Genomic DNA, 20,429 nt, shown 5'->3' with positions numbered 1-20,429 from the left:
ATGCTCACATCTACCAAGTTAATTCCAAGTTCTGCCACATTTCAGATCATATTAGCAGTTAGCAATCGCTTCGATCCTACCCACTACCCCTTGGCTACCTCCCACTAATGCCGCTCAAGAAGGATAAGGATTCTCATGGAACACACCTCTCCTTTGCCTTTCTCCAGACACTCCCCTCTCCTGTATAAAACTGGCCAGGCACAGTGGCTCACACCTGTTATCTCAACACTTTGGAAGGCCAAGATGGGAGGATCCCTTAAGCCCAGGAGTTAGAGGTCAGCCTGGACAACATAGTGAAACCCCCCTCTCTCTACAAATTTTAAAGATTAGCCAGGTGTAGTGGCACGCACCTGTGTCCCAGCTACTTGGGAGGCTGGGGCGGGAGGATCGACTGAGCCAGGGAGGTCAAAGCTGCAATGAGCTATGATCCTGCCACTGCAACCCAGCCTGGGCCACAGAGTGAGATCCTATCTCAAAAATCAAAAACAAAGCCAGGCATGGTGGTTCACGCCTGTAATCTCAGCACTTTGGGAGGCCAAGGTGGGTGGATCACCTGAGGTCAGGAGTTCAAGAACAGCTCTGGCCAACACGGTGAAACCCTTTCTCTACTAAAAATACAAAAAAATTAGCCAGGCATGGTGACAGGTGCCTGTAGTCCCAGCTACTCAGGAAGCTGAGGCAGGAGAATCATTTGAACCCACAAGGTAGAGGTTGCAGTGAGCCAAAATTGTGCCACTGCACTCCAGCCTGGGAGACAGAACAAGACTCCATTCCAGAAACAAAAAAAAAGGCAAAAAAAAAAAAAAAACAACCTCCACAGTTCCCTCTTCCCCATGCTTCCTATTCTACCCACATGCATACATTATTATTATTTCTTTTTTTTTGAGACAGACTCTCGCTCTGTCACCCAGGCTGGAGTGCAGCGGCACAATCTGGGCTCACTGCAAGCTCCGCCTCCTGGGTTCATGCCATTCTCTTGCCTCAGCCTCCCAAGTAGCTAGGACTACAGGCAACCGCCACCACACCTGGCCAATTTTTTTTTTTTTTTTTTTTTTTTTTTTGAGATGGAGTCTCACGCTGTTGCCCAGGCTGGAGTGCAGTGGCGCGATCTCGGCTCACTGCAAGCTCCGCCTCCCGGGTTCCCGCCATTCTCCTGCCTCAGCCTCCTGAGTAGCTGGGACTACAGGCACCTGTCACCATGCCTGGCTAATTTTTTTGTATTTTTAGTAGAGACGGGGTTTCACTGTGGTCTCGATCTCCTGACCTTGTGATCCGCCCGCCTCGGCCTCCCAAAGTGCTGGGATTACAGGCGTGAGCCACCGCGCCCGGCCTTTTTTTTTTTTTTTTGATACGGAGTCTCACTCTGTCGCCCAGGCCGGAGTGCAGTGGCCAGATCTCAGCTCACTGCAAGCTCCGCCTCCCGGGTTTACGCCATTCTCCCGCCTCAGCCTCCCGAGTAGCTGGGACTACAGGCGCCCACCACCTCGCCCGACTAGTTTTTTTTTTGTGTGTGTGTTTTTAGTAGAGATGGGGTTTCACCGTGTTAGCCAGGATGGTCTCCATCTCCTGACCTCGTGATCCGCCCGCCTCGGCCTCCCAAAGTGCTGGGATTACAGGCTTGAGCTACCGCGCCCGGCCCAATATTTTGTACTTTCAGTAGAGACACGGTTTCACCATGTTGGCCAGGATGGTCTCCATCTCCTGACCTCGTGATTCACCCGCCTCTGCCTCCCAAAGTGCTGGGATTACAGGCCTGAGCCACCGCGCCCGACATGCATTATTTAAAACATCTGAGCACCTGTTGTGCCATGCAGTGTGCTCAAACTATTATAAAATGAACATAACTGACATGATGAATGTATACACCAGTCCCAGTTTAGAAAACCTTTCTTTGAAACAAATGTGAGCTTCTCTAGGTCCTTGTTATCAAAAACCCTTCCTGGACGGTGTCATCATCCCATTGTCAGAATCTACATTCTAAAAAGATCGCTAGATGATTCGAATTCTCTTTAAAGTTGAGAAGCACTGTCCTAAATGACTCATTTTAGACAAGACATCTGAGGAACCAAGTTTCAAATCCAGTGGGATTTTTGCACCTGACCAGGGAGAGGCATGTCCCTGGACCATGTTCAGATAGGAAAAGTGAATACATTTGGCATTAGCACCATACAAAGAAGCACAACAGCAGTTGGGAGTTCTCTCTAGTTGATGTTTATTAGTCTGCATAGTGACTTATGTTCCAAACACTGGGGATCCCCTCAGCCCCACCTATCTTACATAGGAATGCAAGTTAACTTGTTTCAATACCTGTTATAAAAAAACAAATACCCTTTTTAAAAAATCTGATTCAACACATTTTTTATTTCACTTTTTTCCGTTTCTTTATAAAACAGTCATCTCACTAGCAGCTCTCTCCCCTAGAGTAGGGGAAGGGGTGGAGGAGGTTGGGCACCTCCAAAGGAGAAAAAGGGTAGCAGGGAAGGGCCCAAGGTTACCTCCTGAGGTTCTTCTGGGCCTGTTTCAACAATGTGTCAAAGTCAAGAGAATCAAATTTGCTCTTTACAGGTGCAGGGTCAAAGTCTTCCCGGTTGGAGTCTATAAAGGTAAAGACAAACTTCAAGGTCTCTGACCACACTTCCCAACCACAGGGTCTGCAAATGGCTATCTCCCATCCCAAAAACGGATGGAGTGAAAACTGCTCTAATTTTAAGTCAAAGAGATAGAGTCCCCAGTCCCCATTTGGGTCTTTTTTTGTTTTTTCACCCCTTGAGTCTTTTTTTGTTTTTTTCAGACAGTCTCGCTCTGTTGCCCAGACTGGAGTACAGTGCTGTGATCTCGGCTCACTGCAATCTCCGCGTCCCGGGTTCAAGCAATTCTCCTGCCTCAGCCTCCCGAGTAGCTGGGATTACAGGTACGTGCCACCACCTCCAGCTAATTTTTTCTATTTTTGGTAGAGACGGGGTTTCATCATGTTGGCCAGGCTGGTCTTAAACTCCTGACCTCGTGATCTGCCCACCTCGGCCTCCCAAAGTGCTGGGATTACAGGCGTGAGCCACTGCACCCAGCCCCCTTGGGTTCTTTGTATGTCAAACTAAGATAAGTCTGCCTAGCCCCACTCACAAAGGGTTAGGAACCCTTCTGGGGAGGGGATGAAGTATTCCAAAGCTTTAGGCCCTCCCTCCACTCACCAAGATCAGAATAACTCCTCTTGCAGAACTGCCTTCGGCCCCCAAAGCAGAGATCAAAGGGCTGCTCATCTGCCTGCCGCAGCTTGTGGCCACTCTCGATGGCTGCAAATGCCTCCTCAGCATAGCGATAAGTGACAAAGCCGTAGTTGTCCCTGGTAGGAAGAGGGTAAGGCAGGGGCTGGAGTGACTATATGGGCCGGCCCATGCCATGGAGGAGACACAGCACCCCAGGGTACAGAGGTGGTTCTTCTCATTCCCAGTGGCCAACCCTGTGACTACAGAAATGAAGGTGCCCCATATTGCTCAGCACACCAGAGCAAAGAGGCAAGACAAAGAAACATCAAGGTAGATGAATGGGATAGAAAGAACATCCTGAGCTTGGGGCTCAAGCTTACCCTTGGACACGGAAGTGGATGGTGCACTCCTCAATCTCTCCAAAAACGGAGAACCTCTGTTTCAGCTCTGATCGAGTCATGCGGCCAGGTATCTTTCCAATGAAGACCACCCTTCTTTCTTCCTATGTTTGGAAATGAAAAAAAATCAGCATACCATGAGCCAGGGCTACAGCTGCAGGCAGCTCTCTGAGCTCAAGGTTCAGCGGGTAAGCCCCCTCCTCCCATGACCTGTTCCTCTACTCACTATTGCACGCTCCTTTTGCAGCACTCTTTGCCTTTGGTAATGGTCATGTGAACGATAAGAGCTGTACCTGACAAGAGAAGGTGTCGTCAGCCCCCCAAACATAAGACAATTCAAGACTCAGAACTCTTAGACACCTGCATGCCAGGTGCATGGTGCTCCCTAAACACGTGCTCACCGCCGCCTCCTGTCACTTCTCCGGCGGGGGGATGGGGAGCGTGAGCGGCTTCGGGAACTGGATGATGAGGATGAGGAAGACGAAGAGGAAGATGATGACGAAGAAGAGGAAGAGCATCTTCGAGAACGTCCGGAGGAACTACAGCTGGACCTGAAGAAAAAGAGGGCATGCAGGAATGCTGGGAGTGGTTCAAGTATACTCTGCTTATCTCACCCAGGCCCCAGTCCTATCTTTCTTTCAGGAAGCTCAGGACCAAAGACAAAGCAGAGTAGAAGAGGTCTAGAAGAACAATTTTCCTTCACAGATGAACAAACTGAAGCCCTTCGTGGAACTTTAGGTGTACCTGGAATGTTGTGGAGTGTTTTGGAAGAGATCACATTTATTTTCAATTGTGCAATTAAAAATTGAAAAATACTTAACAAATCAGAAAGAGGAAGAACAATAAATGGAGACTCAGCGAGAGGGCTGAGCCCTAGGTCTCACACCCAGCTATCTGTGGTGCTGGGGCCAATCCTGGGTCTTTTGGGTTACTATTGCTCCCCTACCAGGTCTCATGGAAATACTGTGAGCATGGTAAAGAGAGAGGTAACTGCTAGACTTGTAGTATGGGCCAGTTCTGAAGATATATATCATCTCCAAAATTCAAGAATTATTCATTAAGTGGGAAAACTTGGTTACTGAGAAAAAAAGATATTGCCAGGAAATAGATGAGGCCATAGCGACACCCAAAGGAACTGCCCCAGACACCTTCCTCAGCAGATGATTAACGGAAGAACTATTTTCTATTAACAGGTAACCCACTACCTCACATAGCGCCCAGAATACCAAAAATGAAGGCTGATACAGTATGTGAAAAAAATCAACATGGTCAAACTCAAACCCTAAAAGTCTCCCCACGGCAGGTCTCAAGGAAGCAGGAGACCTCACTGATACCCCAAACTCCAACAGGGGACAGAAGCAATCGTCTCACAGCTTGCCTCCTTCAACAATCCCGGAAAAGGGAAAACACAAAAGCCAAAGACAGAAATAGAAGCCTTAGCGCCTGGAAGTACCAAAGTCAATGTGTAAAAGCTTTCAAAGTAAACCACAGAAGTACGTCAACTTCCTAAATGGAGAGAACCTACAAGGCCATCAAAGCTCACCTTCGCCACCTCTTGTGTGGGGGGGAGAGGGACCTGGACCGAGATCGGGATGAGGAAGACGACGATGAGGATGAGGAGGAAGATGCTTCGCTGGTCCGGATGGACCCAGAGCTGACAGAACGACTGTTGCGGCCTCGGCGGCCCTGCCAGCCCTGGCTTGAGGGGCTGGCTGACCTGCAGGCTTTTCGGTAACAGCGCATTGACCGCTGCTTGGCTGAGGGTTCAGGGGGAGTCCTAGTGTTCATGTCATTCCGGCAGGGTGAGGCCTCAGGGGACAGCAAGCTGGATGGGGCAAGGCAGGGCGCTGAGGGATCTGCCTGCTCACTGCTAGTCCTGTGATCAAGTGGCTCCCGGGAGGCAGCTATGCATGGGGGCGGAGGGGCAGCTGGGCCCAAGGACAAAACAGGTTTGATGGTGATGTCCTGATGGCGCTTGACATTCCATCGGGAGCCCACCTCTGGAATGACTAGGGCAGGCATCTTTTTTGGGGGAGTCCTGCTCCGGACACAATAGTCATGGTCCCCAGAGCCCACATGGACTCGACTAGGGCCATGGACCCCTTCTTGGAGGCGAACTGCAGCTGGATGTTTGGCCTCCGTAACTCCTTCAGGCTTCAGGGTTCCCTCCTGGGCGGTGGACTTAGGAGATTTGGCTTTGGCCAGCAGTGAGACAGCAGCCAGGGGCTTCCATAACTGGTGGGGAGGGGTAGCTGGAGGGGTGAGCCCTGTGGTGGGGAGGGAGGATGGAGATAGCAGGGTGAGATCCGATTCTACACTTCCAAATACTGTGTATATAGCCTCCAGAGACCCCCACCTCATCTCACAAAGTACACCAAGCAAGGTAAGCAGCCCAACTTCTCCCACTGCTTCAACTGTTCCTTCCCCATGTTCCCCAACTTGGGAACCAGCAAGAGAAATCCAGCCAGCTAGGGTCTTCCTAAAGCCCTCATCCTCTCACTACCCAGACCTAGCTGGCGGGCAGGTCCTACAGTCTAGCTCTCCATTCTCAGATCCGCCCCCTCCACCCAGTACTGCCTGACTTCTAGGCTGCATCTTGCCTACTCATGTAGTCATATTCTGATGGTCTCCCCACTTCCAGTTTCAGAGTCATCCACCTGTCTTCTATATTCCTGCTAGATGGAGCACCCAAAAACCAATCTGGTAAAGTTTCTTCAATGCATAGGATAAAGTCCAAAGAGCTTAATATGGCATTTGAGGTCCCTATAATCTGACCTATTTACCACTCCAATTTTATCTCTTGCTTTACCTCTGCCCACTGCCCTGATCAGCTACTACACTCCAGCTAAACCAAGCCACTCACAATTCCCCAAAACATACCTGGCTGGTTTTGTTTCTTCAGTTCATTCAAGCTGCTCCGTCTTCCTAGAATGTCCTCTCCCCTAAATCTACCACCTGATTGATAGTTTCTCAAGCCTCAGCTTAGGATATTAGTTTCTATATAACCCTACCCTGACTGTCCCTCTTCACATCTCACTGTAATCCATATGTTTTTTTTTTTTTTTTTTTTTGGTGGGACGGAGTCTCGCTCTGTCACCCAGGCTGGAGTGCAGTGGCGCCATCTTAGCTCACTGCAAGCTCCGCCTCCTGGGTTCATGCCATTCTTCTGCCTCAGCCTCCCAAGTAGCTGGGACTACAGGTACCTACCACCACGCCCAGCTAATTTTTTGTATTTTTAGCGGACACCGGGTTTCACTGTGTTAGCCAGGATGGTCTCAATCTCCTGACCTCGTGATCCACCTGCCTCAGCCTCCCAAACTGCTGGGATTAAAGGCGTGAACCACCACACCCGGCCTTTTTTTTTTTCTTCTGAGACAGTCTCGCTCTGTCGCCCAGGCTGGAGGGCACTGGTGCGAACTTGGCTCACTGCAAGCTCCGCCTCCCGAGTTCACGCCATTCTCCTGCCTCAGCCTTCCAAGTAGCTGGGCCTACAGGCACCCACCATCACGCCCAGCTAATTTTTTTGTATTTTTAGTAGAGATGGGGTTTCACTGTGTTAGCCAGGATGGTCTCAATCTCCTGACCACGTGATCCGCCCGCCTCAGCCTCCCAAAGTGCTGGGATTACAGGCGTGAGTCACCGCGCCCAGCCTTTTTTTTTTTTTTTTTTGAGATGGAGTCTTGCTCTGTCGCCCAGGCTGGAGCGCAGCGGCACAATCTTAGCTCACTGCAAACTCCGCCTCCTGGATTTAAGTGATTCTCCTGCCTCAGCCTCCTAAGTAGCTGGGACTACAGGCGTGTACCACCACGCCCAACTAATTTTTGTATTTTTTAAATAAAGATAGGGTTTCACCGTGTGGGCCAGGCTGGTCTCAAACTCCTGACCTCAAGTGATCCACCTGCCTCGGCCTCCCAAAGTGCTGGGATTACAGGCGCGAGCCACTGTGCCCGGCCCATAGGCTGTAACATAGCACCTGATACTCAACATGCTCATTTGTTTACACATCTGCCCTCTAGACTGTGAGTACCTCAAGGCTGGAGATCAGATCTCTATATCCTTTTTTTTTTTTTTTTTTGGAGACAGAGTCTTGCTCTGTCGCCCAGGCTGGGGTGCAGTGGCCGGATCTCAGCTCACTGCAAGCTCCGCCTCCCGGGTTTAGACCATTCTCCTGCCTCAGCCTCCCGAGTAGCTGGGACTACAGGCGCCCGCCACCTCGCCCGGCTAGTTTTTTGTATTTTTTAGTAGAGACGGGGTTTCACCATGTTAGCCAGGATGGTCTCGATCTCCTGACCTCGTGATCCGCCCGTCTCGGCCTCCCAAAGTGCTGGGATTACAGGCTTGAGCCACCGCGCCCAGCCAGATCTCTATATCCTTAATGCCTACACACAATTGATTTGGAGTAGGCTCAGCAACTGTTGCCGCAAAGACTAATCACAGGCAGAATTCCCCACCCTGAACCCACCTGCCACGTTGGCCAGTTCTGGGGCTTGTAACCGGTCTAGGGGCCTCTTCTCCTGGGGAATGTCAACGCCGCTGGCGGGGGGGAAAAGGGAAAGCCTGATTCATTGCCTCCTCAACATCTTGTACATTTGCCTTTCTCACAAATCAACGGGAGGGGGTGGGTGCAGAGAAGAATGGGATGCACAAACTGCCCCCATCATCTTCTTCCTGCACAAAAGGGTCTTATTGACTGAACTACAGATTGGGTCTCAACTCAGCCCTGCCCAATTCCAAGAGGCAGGCTGGCCATGACCTTGAATACCCACCACTTCCTTCACATCAGGAGTCTCACCTGCCCAGCTCAAACCAACCTGAAATCAATGTGGAGGGGAACATGCTTGGCAGAACAGGATGGAGGACCATGAACATGAAAAATGAGTCCTAGCCATTAATATCTTCCTCCACTTTAAGTTACAACATTACCAGCACTGAGTGAACTTAAAGTGTTATTAAATGAAGGAAAGAAATCCCCAAAGGCATGACTTGCCAGGAGATAAAAGGCACCTCCAGGACATTTGGAACCCCTGATTGGAATCAGCTGGAGGGCAGTGAACATGCCCGTCCTCACCTCACCACCCAAGATACTGCCCAGTAGTGATGGGCAGTGTTAGGGGTGGGGAAACAGGGAAAGACTCTAGAGCTGACTACAACGTCCCTGCAACAGACGCATCCAGTTGATGGTCCTGGAGTGTCAGCCGGCTGCTGACCAACAGCTGTAGGGTAACTCGCTCACATCTCCATACTTACCCTGAGTTTCCTACAGCCAAGCTGTCAGCAGGAGCCGGAGGAGGACACTCCTTTTTGGCTGCAAAGAAACCATACTAGTTAAAAGCCCAACCAGATGTTCTAACTGAGGCGGCACAGAAGGGCTTGCTTTGAGACCCAAAGGAGGAAAATCCACTTTGCCTATATATTCCCTGTTGGGATCTCCCTGAAGAGATCCAGTCTCCTCCAGTGGATGACCAAGTACTATTTTTAATCATGTCTCTTTTCTGCTCAGAAACACCCACATTCCTCCACTGAATTTGAGATAAAGTCCAAATGTATAAGCCTAGTGTTCAAGGTGATCTATGATCTGCCTAACTAGCTTCCTGGCCTCACAGCCTACTCTCATTCTACAAATCACATTTTCTATTTTGCCTTGTTACCAACTCAGGAATCATTTCTGTAGATTCTTCTCCCCAGTTAGACCATAAGCTCCTTGAGAACAGGATACAGTGTCCTCCATAGCACCTACATCCATGCCTTATACTGAGAAAGCCAGCTATTCATTGCCTTTCGAATGTGTCATATGCCATTCTTCCTATACCTACCCTTTGCCTTTAGTTGCCACACATATTCTCTCTGTGAATTCCTACCTGTCTTTCAATGTCCAGCCTGAAAGCTACTTCCCTCTAGAAAAACGTCCCTAAACAACCCCAACCTGCTTGGATTCCCTTTTTTTTTTTTTTTGAGACGGAGTCTCACCCTGTCGCCCAGGCTAAAATGCAACAGCACAATCTCGGCTCACTACAATCTCTGTCTGCTGGGTGCAAACAATCCTCCTGCCTCAGCCTCCCGAGAAGCTGGGATTACAGGCACCCGCCACCTCGCCCAGCTAAGTTTTGTATTTTTAGTAGAGATGGGGTTTCACCATGTTGGCCAGGCTAGTCTCAAATTCCTGACTTCGTGATCCGCCCGCCTCAGCTTCCCAAAGTGCTGGGATTACAGTCATGAGCCACCGCGCCCGGCCTGGATTCTCAGTCTACTCTTTTATAATACCTTCCTTCCTGTATCACTGCCGTCCCTAGCTTGGATTACCATCACAGTTCAATCTTGTCTCCATCTTCCAATTAGGGAGCTGCTCTAGTGGCTAAGGCTGTCCCCTCTCACCCTAGTTAAAGCAACTACAGGGCTAGGCCCAAAAGAAGTATCACCAAAAAAAGAGTTGGAACAAAACTACCCATGTTCCCTCACCTTCTGATTTCTCAAACTGCTCCAGCAGACTGGACAGGTCCGATGCCTCAATACCTGTGGAGGCACACAACACAGGATTGAAAACGAGCCCCTATCAACTGAGTACACAGGTCCCAGGAAGCCCCCAAATCATCTCACTTCTCCCTTTCCACTCCCCCTGCCCTCTGTACTAAGTGAACCAAGGTAGCAGCACAAAGCATGAAGGATTCAAACCAACCCAGAGCTCTGCCTCTGAAGAACCCTCCACAGCCAGGCATGGTGGCACACATCTGTGCCTATAAATCCAAGCTACTTGGAAGGCTGAGGTGGGAGGACCACTTGAGCCCAGGAGTTCAAGTCCAGCCTGGGCAACACAGGGAGACCTCATCTCTTAAAAACAGAAACAGGCTAGGCACGGTGGCTCACACCTATAATCCCAGTACTTTGGAAGGCTGAGGCGGGGGGATCATGAGGTCAAGAGATTGAGACCAACCTGGCCAACATGGTGAAACCTCACCTCCACTAAAAATATAAAAATTAGCCGGGTGTGGATGTGAGCACCTATAATGCCAGCTACTGGGGAGGCAGAGGCAGGAGAATCGCTTGAACCCAGGAGGCGGAGGTTGCAGTGAGTCAAGATCGCGCCACTGCACTCCAGCCTGGGCGACAGAGGGAGACTCCATCTCAAAAAAAAAAAAAAAAAAAAAAAAAAAAGGTCTGGCGCGGCGGCTCACGCCTGTAATCCCAGCACTTTGGAAGGTTGAGGCGGGTGAATCACAAGATCAGGAGATCAAGATCAACCTGCCTAACATGGTGAAACCTCGTCTCTACTAGAAATACAAAAATTAGCTGGACATGGTGGTGGGCACCTGTAGTCCCAGCTACTTGGGAGGCTGAGGCAGGAGAATGGCATGAACCTGGGAGGTGGAGGTTGCAGTGAGCCGAGATTGCGCCACTGCACTCCAGCCTGGCGACACAGCCAGACTCCGTCTCAAAACAAAACAACGAAAACAAAAAACTCCCCCAAAGAAATCCAACAAAGGCCAGCCTCATCAGGGTGGCTTATCCTGTTCTACAGAGAAGAGTCCCCCAGCCAACTTGGGGACTATGTAGGGGAACTGTGTGGCACTCACCAATCTCACTGATGAAAGCCTGTACCACATCTTCAGAACCCTGAGTATGTGGGGTAGGCAGAAAGGACAGCTTCCTTAGACGGGCTGGGTGGACAGCAGGCAGCTTGGAGACAGTGCTCTGCCTTGGTGTCGGAACAGCCTTGGTAGCAGGCAAGGGGGGCTTCTCCCTGGGCCTGGTCTCCTGGGTCTCAGGCTTTAGCCCCTCTGATGCAGGCTCCTCAACAGTCACACCTTCAGCAGACACACATGCTGGAGCCGCTGGAGCCTTCAGCCGGGGACTTTGCACCAGGGCAGACACCTTATGTTTCGGATGGGGAGATGCAAGCACTGGCTTGACCTCCACCTTGGTAGGCTCTATCTGTGGAGCTCCGTGGCCAGGTAGCCCACTGAGGGGAGGAGTCATCGACACGGGAAGTACATTTTCAGGAGGGCCAGCTGGAGTGCCCCTAGACTCCATCTTAGCTTGGGGAACAGCTCTCCCAACGGAGGCTGGAGGCAAAGGAGGCGGGGGTACAGTAGACCAGAATGGAGCATGTTGAGGCCCTGGGCCCCATCCCAAGGACCCATAGGTACAGGTGGAACTGTAAGGTGAGACTGGGGCAGGTGGGGGTGCCCAAGGCACATTGCAAGTGGGAGGCATGGCATAGGCGCCAGGAGTACCAGACACTAGGGGCACTGTCGGTGGGGGGGGCAGGCAAGGATAGCCAGAAGGGGACACAGGAGGATAACAAGGCCAGGGTGGCATGGGGGCATAGTGAGTAAATGGATCAGGTAGGACTGGACCCATAGACACTGGAAGACTAGGAGGCTGCAAGGGAGGTGGCGGCAGACTGGGGGGTATGCCCAGCCCACCTGCAGGGAAAGACAGGGCAGTAGGCATTGCAGGAGGTGTGGGCACAACAGGGGACACAGACTGCACAGGAGAGGAAGGTCTCGCCAACAATGGCATCTCCTGGGATGGCACCTGCTCAGTGAGAGCTGAGGCCACAGATTTGCTTACAGGTGGCTCAGGACCAGGAGAAGCAGGGCTGGGACCTACAGGCACAAGGCAAGTCTCAGGGGGCGCTTCAGGGCTTCTCTGTAGAGCTGTCTTCTTGGCTGGGGCTGGTGGGATGACAAGACAAGGGATGTCTGCCAGTCCTGTGGGAGTCTCTGGAAGGCTAGGCCACTTCCCAGTTGGGGGCTGGGGACTTCTCTCTTCTGTTTCTGCTTGGCGTTGCTGCCTTCGTCGCCGGTATTCAGATAAGCTGAGAGGCCGAGGTCTGGCTTCATGGGTTGTAGCACTGGTACCACTTTCAATTTTCAGAGAATCCACAACCTCTTTGACTTCAGGGATGATGGTCTTTGGTGGGTCCAAGGACTCTGACTCCAGGAGGAGCTGGGGGGCTGGACCCCCCAGGGCTGATGACACTGCAGCACGTCTGGGATCAGTTGGTCTGGACTTAACTAGCACTGGGTCAACTGCAGTCAGGTCATTAGGAACAGGGTCAACTAGTGCTAGATCAACTGGTGCTGGGCCAGATGGGACAGCATCAACTGGTGGCAAGTTATCTGAGATGGGAACCACTGCAGGGTCAACTGCTGCTGAGTCAGCCAGGACTGGGTTGATCAGCACTGGCCCAGCAGGGAGAGGCTCAACCAGTTCTGAACTGGTTGAAGCAAGGTCAACCAACCCAGGGTCAACAGGTACAGGGCCAGCTAGAACAGAGCCAACTGCAGTGGGATCAGCTTCAACAGAGTCAACTGGCATGGGGCTGGCTTGGGCAGAGTTGACCAATGAGAGATGGGTTGGTACAGGGTTGGCTTGGATAGTGTCAGTCAACTTGGGGTAGAGGTCTAGAGGGCCTTCTTTAGCAGGACTACATTGTCCAGCACTTCTCTCCAAGTTCTTAGGGCTAGAATTCTCCAAGGCAGCTGCCCAGGCCCGAGCCCAAGCCCGAGGCTTCCCCTTACCCTGGAGAGGCCCAGACTCTCTTTGAAGTTCTTCCTGAGGCTGTTTCTGCAAGTTGTCTACCTGAGCGGTCACTTCCGTACCTACGGCAGACTGCCCACGAGAAGATGACCTCAGCCTCCTGGCATAGCCTTCCACACAGGCTGCTGGCTGCTCCTTGCTCTTCTTCTTCCTGCCCTTTCGAGCTCTCTGGGAACCCGGTGCTGCATTGGCAGGTGGGTTCTGAGGCTCCTTGGGCACCACTGGCTCCATGACCTCCCTGGGCTTCAATAAGCAGGCTGAGTCCAGCTTCTCCTCTGAGTTCAATGACAACCCCTTCTTCTCAGAGCAGAGGGTTATCCTGGGCACAGCAGCCTCCGTCTCTGACTCCAGTGTAGGCATCAGCAGCTGCAAGGCAGAACTAGTCTCTAGCGAGTCATCCAGGAGCACAGGCTGGGGTCCAGGAGAGACCTGTCGCACCACAACTGGTATCTCCAGGTCATCGCCAGCTGTGGCTGCCTGGCCCACAATCTCCAGCACTACACAGCCCTCAGGCAGCGTCAGATCATCTGGCTGCTCCTGAAGCTCAGCCTCAAGTGATGCCAGTTGGGTGAGGTTGGGCAGGCAGTATGGGTGCATGGCCCGCACCAGCTCACTCAGGGAGGAGATGCTCTCATCACCAGCTGCTGGCACTGCCGTCTCTGCTGCTGTTGCTTTATCTTCCTCCTCAGGGCAGGCCAAATGCATGGGGAAGTCCGGGGTACTGCTCACACAGTTGTCAAGCTCCCCAGCAAGAATCTGGCCACTGAAGCTGGCCACCTCCTCTTCTTCTTCTCCATCACTGCGCTGCTGGGGAGGTGGGGATTGGCCCCAGCGTGGTCTTGATCTTGGGGGCCTCCAGCTGGGAAGCTTGGGGGAAGAAGTCTCTAAGAAAGAAGGAGGGGAGAAGTCCCAAGGGGGATCTGGAAGAGACATTTCAACCTGCAGGAGAGAAGAGAAGTCTCAGGAGGAGTTTTCTTTGGGAAAGTATTTTCCAGACCTGTCCCCACACATTCCTCCCACCTGGGAGTTTCTGAAGCCCCCTAGGTCAGGCTTACCCCACTCCCTCTACTGCTGCCTGTACTGGGCCCCAATGGGTCAACTGGGGTGATGAGGTCACGTTCTGGAGGTGTCCGAGAGAGAGTAAGCAGCTTGTGTAGCTAAGAGGAAAGAAAGACCTGAGATCAGTCTATGCTTCAGAGCTATATGAGTAGGTCCACAGGCATGGGTCTAAACTTCATACCAATCCCCTTCCCCTGGTCCCACACTCACAGAGGAGCCCTCCCGGGGTGACACAAGCAGCTCCGAATCAGGAATGCTGTCAAATGGAGAAAGGTTCTCAGAATCTGCATTGTCCAAGATCTCCGTCAGAGCCGTGAGCAGCGACACTTCATTCTGGTCCTCCAGAGATAACCTGCTCTGCTCCAGAAAAACAACCAGAAGGTCCTACCAACATCCCTAATGACCTACTATGCCACTAAGGACTGGATATCGAAAGAATCAGTCTCCCAGGTTCAACTCAGCTAATGGGGCAGCAAGAGGGATCTGAATACCAGAAGGCATAGATTCCGATCTCAGTTACCATCCACCAGCTCTCTGGTGTCAACAGGGACCTGTCAGACTTGACTCAAGCTTGGGCTTCACACATTCCCCTACCCTCAAATAAGATGTGGGACGCTCAGCAGACAACCATCGGCTAGGCTAGAAATGACCTCAAAAACAGAGATCAGAACCCTCTGGACATGCAGTTCAGGGGCCTAGACAGTGGGAAAGGCCTTGGACTACAGTCCAAGTTAGGCAAGGAATTCTTACATGGGACATAATCTGGCAGCCTGCAGCCTATTTCCCTCTTAGAGACAAAAAATACACTTGAAGGGTTCAGGTTGGGCACCCAGGAAGAAGCTAAAGTCCTGGGAGAGCAGAGCCATGCCAAGAATTTTAGCTAGAGCCTCCCATGTAAAGCTCCGGCTTGAAGATATCCAAGCCCAGCCCCAGCTCACCTCTCCAAGGCTCCCAAAATCCTCGATGAGGGAGATGAGGGAGGCATCCATGTAGCTCTGCATGGTCCCCAGCAGCGTCTCATCCTGCAGCATTAGCTCCTCCATTTCCAGGTCCTTGTCCCTCAGAGATGGGCCCAGCCGAGACAGACTAACAAAGCCAGAATCACCCCCTTCCTCGTGCAGCAGCACCTGGAGCAGAGAAGAAGGCGAGAAGGGTATGAGCCCTCTGGCAGCAGCTGATTGGTATGCTCCATAAATCAGGTACCCTCCACTGCTGGGCCCAAACTCAGCAGCTGCCCCACTGTTGCCAAACTTCCGGGCTAGCAGGGCAGAGAAGCACAACCTACGAGCAAAAGCCCCAGCCAGGATGGCAGTTTTCAAGGACCTTCTGGGGCAGAAAAACATTTCGGCTCCAACCAGAAACAGCTAAAGTCACAGGAGATTAAAACCCGGGAGTAAAAACATCAGAAAAATCAAGATTGTTCAGAATCATCTACTGGCAGCAGTGAAAATAACAGTCTGAGGGGCTCACCAAAGCAAAAGAGGTCAGCAAAGAGACAGCTGCAGCTGCACAACCTCACCTACCTCAAACCCCATTTAGGTCTCTGCTCTCTGCTTAGTGCAAATCCTATCTTCTTCAAGAAGACACCCCAGCTTCCAGCCCACGGTGATCTCTCCTCACAACTCTAAAATCATAGACTTTTCTGCAGCATTAAGTTTTCTGGCAATCACACCCCACCCCACTACCCCCAGCCCCGTGAAACTCCCGGGTTTGGACTCCTGGGTTCAAGCGATTCTCCTGCCTCAGCCTCCGGAGCAGCTGGCATTATAGGCGCCCACCACCATGCCCAGCTAATTTTTGTATTTTTAGTAGAGACAAGGTTTCACCATATTGGCCAGGCTGGTCTCAAACTCCTAACCTCAAGTGATCCACCCGACTCGGCCCCCGGAAGTGCTGGGATTACAAGCACGAGCCACCACGCCCGGCTGACACTTATTTTGAAAGCTCAACGGTGAGACACTCAACCTCTCAATGGTAATTCCAAGCAAAGGGCCTCTTCCCCACTCCTAGCAGGTGAGAGCAAGTGAAGAGAAAGCTTGATTCCCTAGATGGAAAGGCCCCGCCCGACACTCCTCTAAGAACTAGCTGCATTTATGGTCTCTTGTATTAGGCATCAAGCAGCCCGCCCAGACCTGTCAAGAGTGTGGGTGTTGGCAGGGCCAGAAGGGACTAGAATGGTAGTGGTGAGGCCAGAGCCACAGGGATCTCCGCTACAGTAGTCCCCCCTTATCCTAGAGGGATAAGTTCCAAGACCCCCAGTAGATGCCTAAAACCACAGATACTACCAATACATTGGTATGTATTGATACATACAATACCTACCAACGATGAAGTTTAAGTTATAAATTAGGCATAATAAGAAATTAATAATAAAATAGAACAATTAAAACAATATACTGTAATAAAAGTTACATGAATGTAGTCTCTCCCTGGCTCTCAGAATATCTCACTGTACTGTACTCACGTATTTTTAGACCCCAGTTGACGGCAGGTTAACAGAAACTGTGGATAAGGGGAAACTACTGTATAGGAAACATGAAGTAAAAAGGCCTGAGAACAGGATCACATACAGACAGGCAAGACTTTTCTTTTCCCCTTCTGCAAAGTGAAATTCTGCACCACTTCCAAAAGAAAAAAGCAACAGGTGTCCCCCCCCACCACCACCACAATATATACCCTCCTAACAGAGCTGGGTACCAACGCCCAGGGAAAGGAAAGGTTGGTTAAGGACGCGTTAGGAGGCCAGGCCCAGAGAATAAGTGAAAGGTGGTAGGTTTTAGGCACTAACTCCTCCCAGGCCTTCACAATCCTATAATTACAAACCTGCACCTGAATAGCACCTGGCTCAGCAAACACTCCAGGATGAGCCAAGAGGCTGCAACTCCACTTCCTCTGCCACCACCTACCTACCAGAGCCCCAGCGACTAGGCTGGAATCTCAAGACAATGCCCAGCTCTCTATGAACCACTCATCTTCACCTCCATCAGGTGTCCATTCAGACACACCCTTACACCTGACCTCACCCATCACTCAATTCCCAAATAGCACAGCTCCCAGAGTACCAAGATCATCCAAGTGCTAAGCCCAGGCTAAAAGTGAGCCAGCCATCAGCACCTCTAACTTCAAAAACCTCCCAACTAGCTTTCCCCCACCAAACCTTCTCCCTCCAGGGTTCAAAAACAGCCAGAAGCTTTTTAAATGCATATCTGATCACTGCCTGAGACCCTCCCTAAGTCCCTTCAATGGCATTTTACTGCTCTTAGGATTAGGTTTAAACTCTTTAATATAGCTTACAAAGTCTTCCCCACCAGACTTCTGCTCCAGCGTGTCCTCTCCCACTACTCTGCAGTACAGGTCTCGGTTTCTCCAATAAGCCATGCTCTCTTCCTCCTTGAGGCCTTCACTATTCCCTGATTAAAGGTTTTCCAGTCTTAACATCTCAGCTTTAAATGTCCCTTCCCAGACTCTGCAAAGTAGATCACTACTGCCAATTACATAAGCCCAAATATCCTGCACTTTTGTCTCATTCACTATTATTTATCATGTTCTATCCTAATTCAAACATAGATCCTGAGGAATAAAGACCATGTTTGTGTGGTTTACCTGTGTATCCCCTGTGCCTAAACATAATGGTATTTCTTTTTTTTTTTTTTTTTTTTTTTTTTTTTTTTTTTTTTTGAGACGGAGTCTCGCTCTGTCGCCCAGGCTGGAGTGCAGTGGCCGGATCTCAGCTCACTGCAAGCTCCGCCTCCCGGGTTCACGCCATTCTCCTGCCTCAGTCTCCCGAGTAGCTGGGACTACAGGCGCCCGCCACCTCGCCCGGCTAGTTTTTTGTATTTTTTAGTAGAGATGGGGTTTCACCGTGTTAGCCAGGATGGTCTCGATCTCCTGACCTCGTGATCCGCCCGTCTCGGCCTCCCAAAGTGCTGGGATTACAGGCTTGAGCCACCGCGCCCGGCCAATGGTATTTCAATAAATAACTGGTTGACTGACCAGCTCACATATACCCATCTTTGGTTTTGGGGGGAAGGGAATGACAATCTCTCCATGAGATCCTCTCCAATCCCAAATTACCACTTAATGCCTATTAGAGCTCGACCTTGGATCCTTCCTGCCTCTCCCTGTGCTATTTGGGAATTGAGTGATGGGTGAGGTCAGGTGTGAGGGCGTCTCTCTGACTGGACACCTGATGGAGGTGGAAATGAATGGTTCATAGAGAGCTAGGCATTGTCTTGAGATTCCAGCCTAGTCCCTGGGGCTCTGGTAGGTAGGCAGCACCAGCCCCGAAAGATGTGACCTCTGAGAAAGTAGGGGAGAAGGGATTAGCGCTCCCAAATTCTTGTCCCAGAAACCATTCTTCCCTGGGCAAGGGCCTGGATTGGTCTCCCGGACCTGACATTACCCAGGCAGCCTGCAGCCCAACTCCCACCTAGTAACACACAAAAAACGCTGTCAAGGACTCAGTTTAATTGTTTGAGATAACAGTTCAAACTAATTCCTGCCCCTTCCACCCTAGGTGGAAACTTCTAAGAAGCCCTCCACTGTAGAGTAGGACAATAACACTTTTTGAAAGCCAAGAAAAAAAATCTAACAGAATTCCCCCTCATCCAGTAGATGTTCAACTGCTGAACAACATGTTGAATAGTTCTCAAACCGCCTCCAACTTTTCCCATCCCCATCAAAATATCCAAAGAGCCTTACATACGGACCACCCCAGTTTCTGTGTGTCAGATTACAGGAGCATGCCTTCCCAAAAGAGATGCTGGAGGAAAAAGTGAGGAGAGAAGAGGATTCCCTTTCCCTTTCTTAACCTTGTCCCAGGTATATGTTGACACTCCTCATGCTCCTTGAATCACTAATAAGGCAAGACTGCAAAGCAACCAAAACGCCAATGCCCGTGACTCACTACCCACCCCAAGCCGGTCAGACAGAAGCGCCACAAACCCACTCCTCCACAACCCTTCAGCCTCAGCCCTCTACCCTCCCCATCACACTCCGCCATCCGCAGGGAACAAACACCCGGAACATCTGGAGAGTCCTTCACCATCAGCAGTGGAGAGACGTTGCGCACCCAAGCAGCAGGGAAAAAAAATCTCCAAGGCTCTGAACAAAGTTGACTCTTACCTTCCTTCCCGGCCCGGGCCTCTCGCCCCGGCAGGAGATGGCGGGACCGGTGGAGACACACCCAGTTCGCGTCAGCGAGGCTCCAAGGCCGATACTAGATGCCCGACAGCCTGGGACGGGAGCCACGTGGACGTTCCTTCCCCGCCCCCACGTGGACCCGCAGCCTGCGCCCCCCTCCACCAGGAGCCCGACCCACGTGGATGCCCGGGCCGCCTAGAGGGGGAGGGGAGGCAGACAAGTTCTCCCGGGAAAATTGCTCCCCCCACCCCACGTGGCTCCGAAAAGGGAACTGCGGCGCCGGGCTCAGGGAGCCCCACTGGGCATCCTTACAGGGAGGTCTCAGCCTTCGACCCCAAGTCCGAACCCCTGACCCCCACCCGCGGGTTATGTTTCCGACACCCGGCTCTGCCCCTCCGGCGTCCCCCAGGAATGGCCGTAGAGACGCTGCCTCTGCCCGCCTACCCCCAGCAAACGGCCTAGGGTCCTCTTGGTCCGGCCCGGCTCCCGCGGCCACCCGGCATCAACTCCCAGGCGATTCCTCCCTTTCCTGTGGCGTCCACGTGTCACCGCCCGGCACACACCGCTTTGCTGCCAACCGCGGGCCGCCAGCCAGCCTCTCACCTGCTCCCCGCCGCTCACAGCGCCCAAAGTCCCATACGGCGCTTGGCTTCGACTTCCCCAACCGCTGCCGCGGGCTCCCCCGCCAGGGTCCGGGCCGGGGCCCCCACTCGGGGGCGGCGCGACTCCGTCTCTCCGTCCCCGGCGCGCCGCCATCTTGGCCCCTGAACACCCAGCACTGCTCTGATCGCCGGCGCCGCCTCGCCCAGCCGATTGTGGGAAGGGAACTACAACTCCCGAATGACACTGCAAGACTACGAATCCCAGAGGGCCGTGCGGCGAGACCCACTTGCACCCTGGAAGAAGGACCTGGCCTCGCGCGAAGGTTCCTGGGAGTAGTAGTCGCTTTACGTGGGGACCGTTTGGCACTAGCTCTAGACATCCTGTAGGGTTTAGTTTCGTGGTACACTGGGATACCGATTTAGGGAGCGCTAGCAGTAAGCGGGAAAGTTAATATTTGCGTATTTTATTGTGGTTAACCTGTCCA

The 20,429-nt window shown here is 51.9% G+C and overlaps 1 protein-coding gene across 8 annotated transcripts in view; it reads right to left on the bottom strand.

Annotated features, from left to right (window-relative positions):
• Positions 1 to 2,188: 2,188 nt before the first annotated feature.
• Positions 2,189 to 20,429, bottom strand: part of PPRC1 (PPARG related coactivator 1) — a 33,657-nt gene continuing 15,416 nt past the window's right edge. Inside the window, exons 1-16 of one of the 8 annotated variants that reach the window (XM_077947291.1) lie at positions 19,946 to 20,127; positions 19,325 to 19,434; positions 15,724 to 15,824; positions 15,139 to 15,327; positions 14,411 to 14,557; positions 14,197 to 14,298; positions 11,170 to 14,080; positions 10,058 to 10,111; positions 8,849 to 8,906; positions 8,064 to 8,134; positions 5,145 to 5,868; positions 4,003 to 4,152; positions 3,828 to 3,894; positions 3,584 to 3,705; positions 3,189 to 3,340; positions 2,189 to 2,595 (exon numbers count right to left, since the gene is read on the bottom strand). In XM_077947291.1, the coding sequence (XP_077803417.1) occupies positions 2,492 to 2,595; positions 3,189 to 3,340; positions 3,584 to 3,705; positions 3,828 to 3,894; positions 4,003 to 4,152; positions 5,145 to 5,868; positions 8,064 to 8,134; positions 8,849 to 8,906; positions 10,058 to 10,111; positions 11,170 to 14,080; positions 14,197 to 14,298; positions 14,411 to 14,557; positions 15,139 to 15,327; positions 15,724 to 15,735 (4,863 nt within the window). In that variant the 5' untranslated portion in view covers positions 15,736 to 15,824; positions 19,325 to 19,434; positions 19,946 to 20,127 and the 3' untranslated portion in view covers positions 2,189 to 2,491. Of the gene's footprint in view, positions 2,596 to 3,188; positions 3,341 to 3,583; positions 3,706 to 3,827; positions 3,895 to 4,002; positions 4,153 to 5,144; positions 5,869 to 8,063; positions 8,135 to 8,848; positions 8,907 to 10,057; positions 10,112 to 11,169; positions 14,081 to 14,196; positions 14,299 to 14,410; positions 14,558 to 15,138; positions 15,328 to 15,723; positions 15,825 to 19,324; positions 19,435 to 19,945; positions 20,128 to 20,429 lie in introns of those variants that run through there. The other 7 variants (XM_015148057.3, XM_077947290.1, XM_077947293.1 and 4 more) reach the window with 7 other exon arrangements.

Source organism: Macaca mulatta, chromosome 9 (genome assembly GCF_049350105.2).
Source record: "Macaca mulatta isolate MMU2019108-1 chromosome 9, T2T-MMU8v2.0, whole genome shotgun sequence".
In the NCBI taxonomy this organism is placed as follows: Eukaryota; Metazoa; Chordata; class Mammalia; order Primates; family Cercopithecidae; genus Macaca; species Macaca mulatta.
The sequence above is the reverse complement of the archived record's forward strand: the minus strand, read 5'-3'. Positions and strand labels throughout refer to the sequence as shown.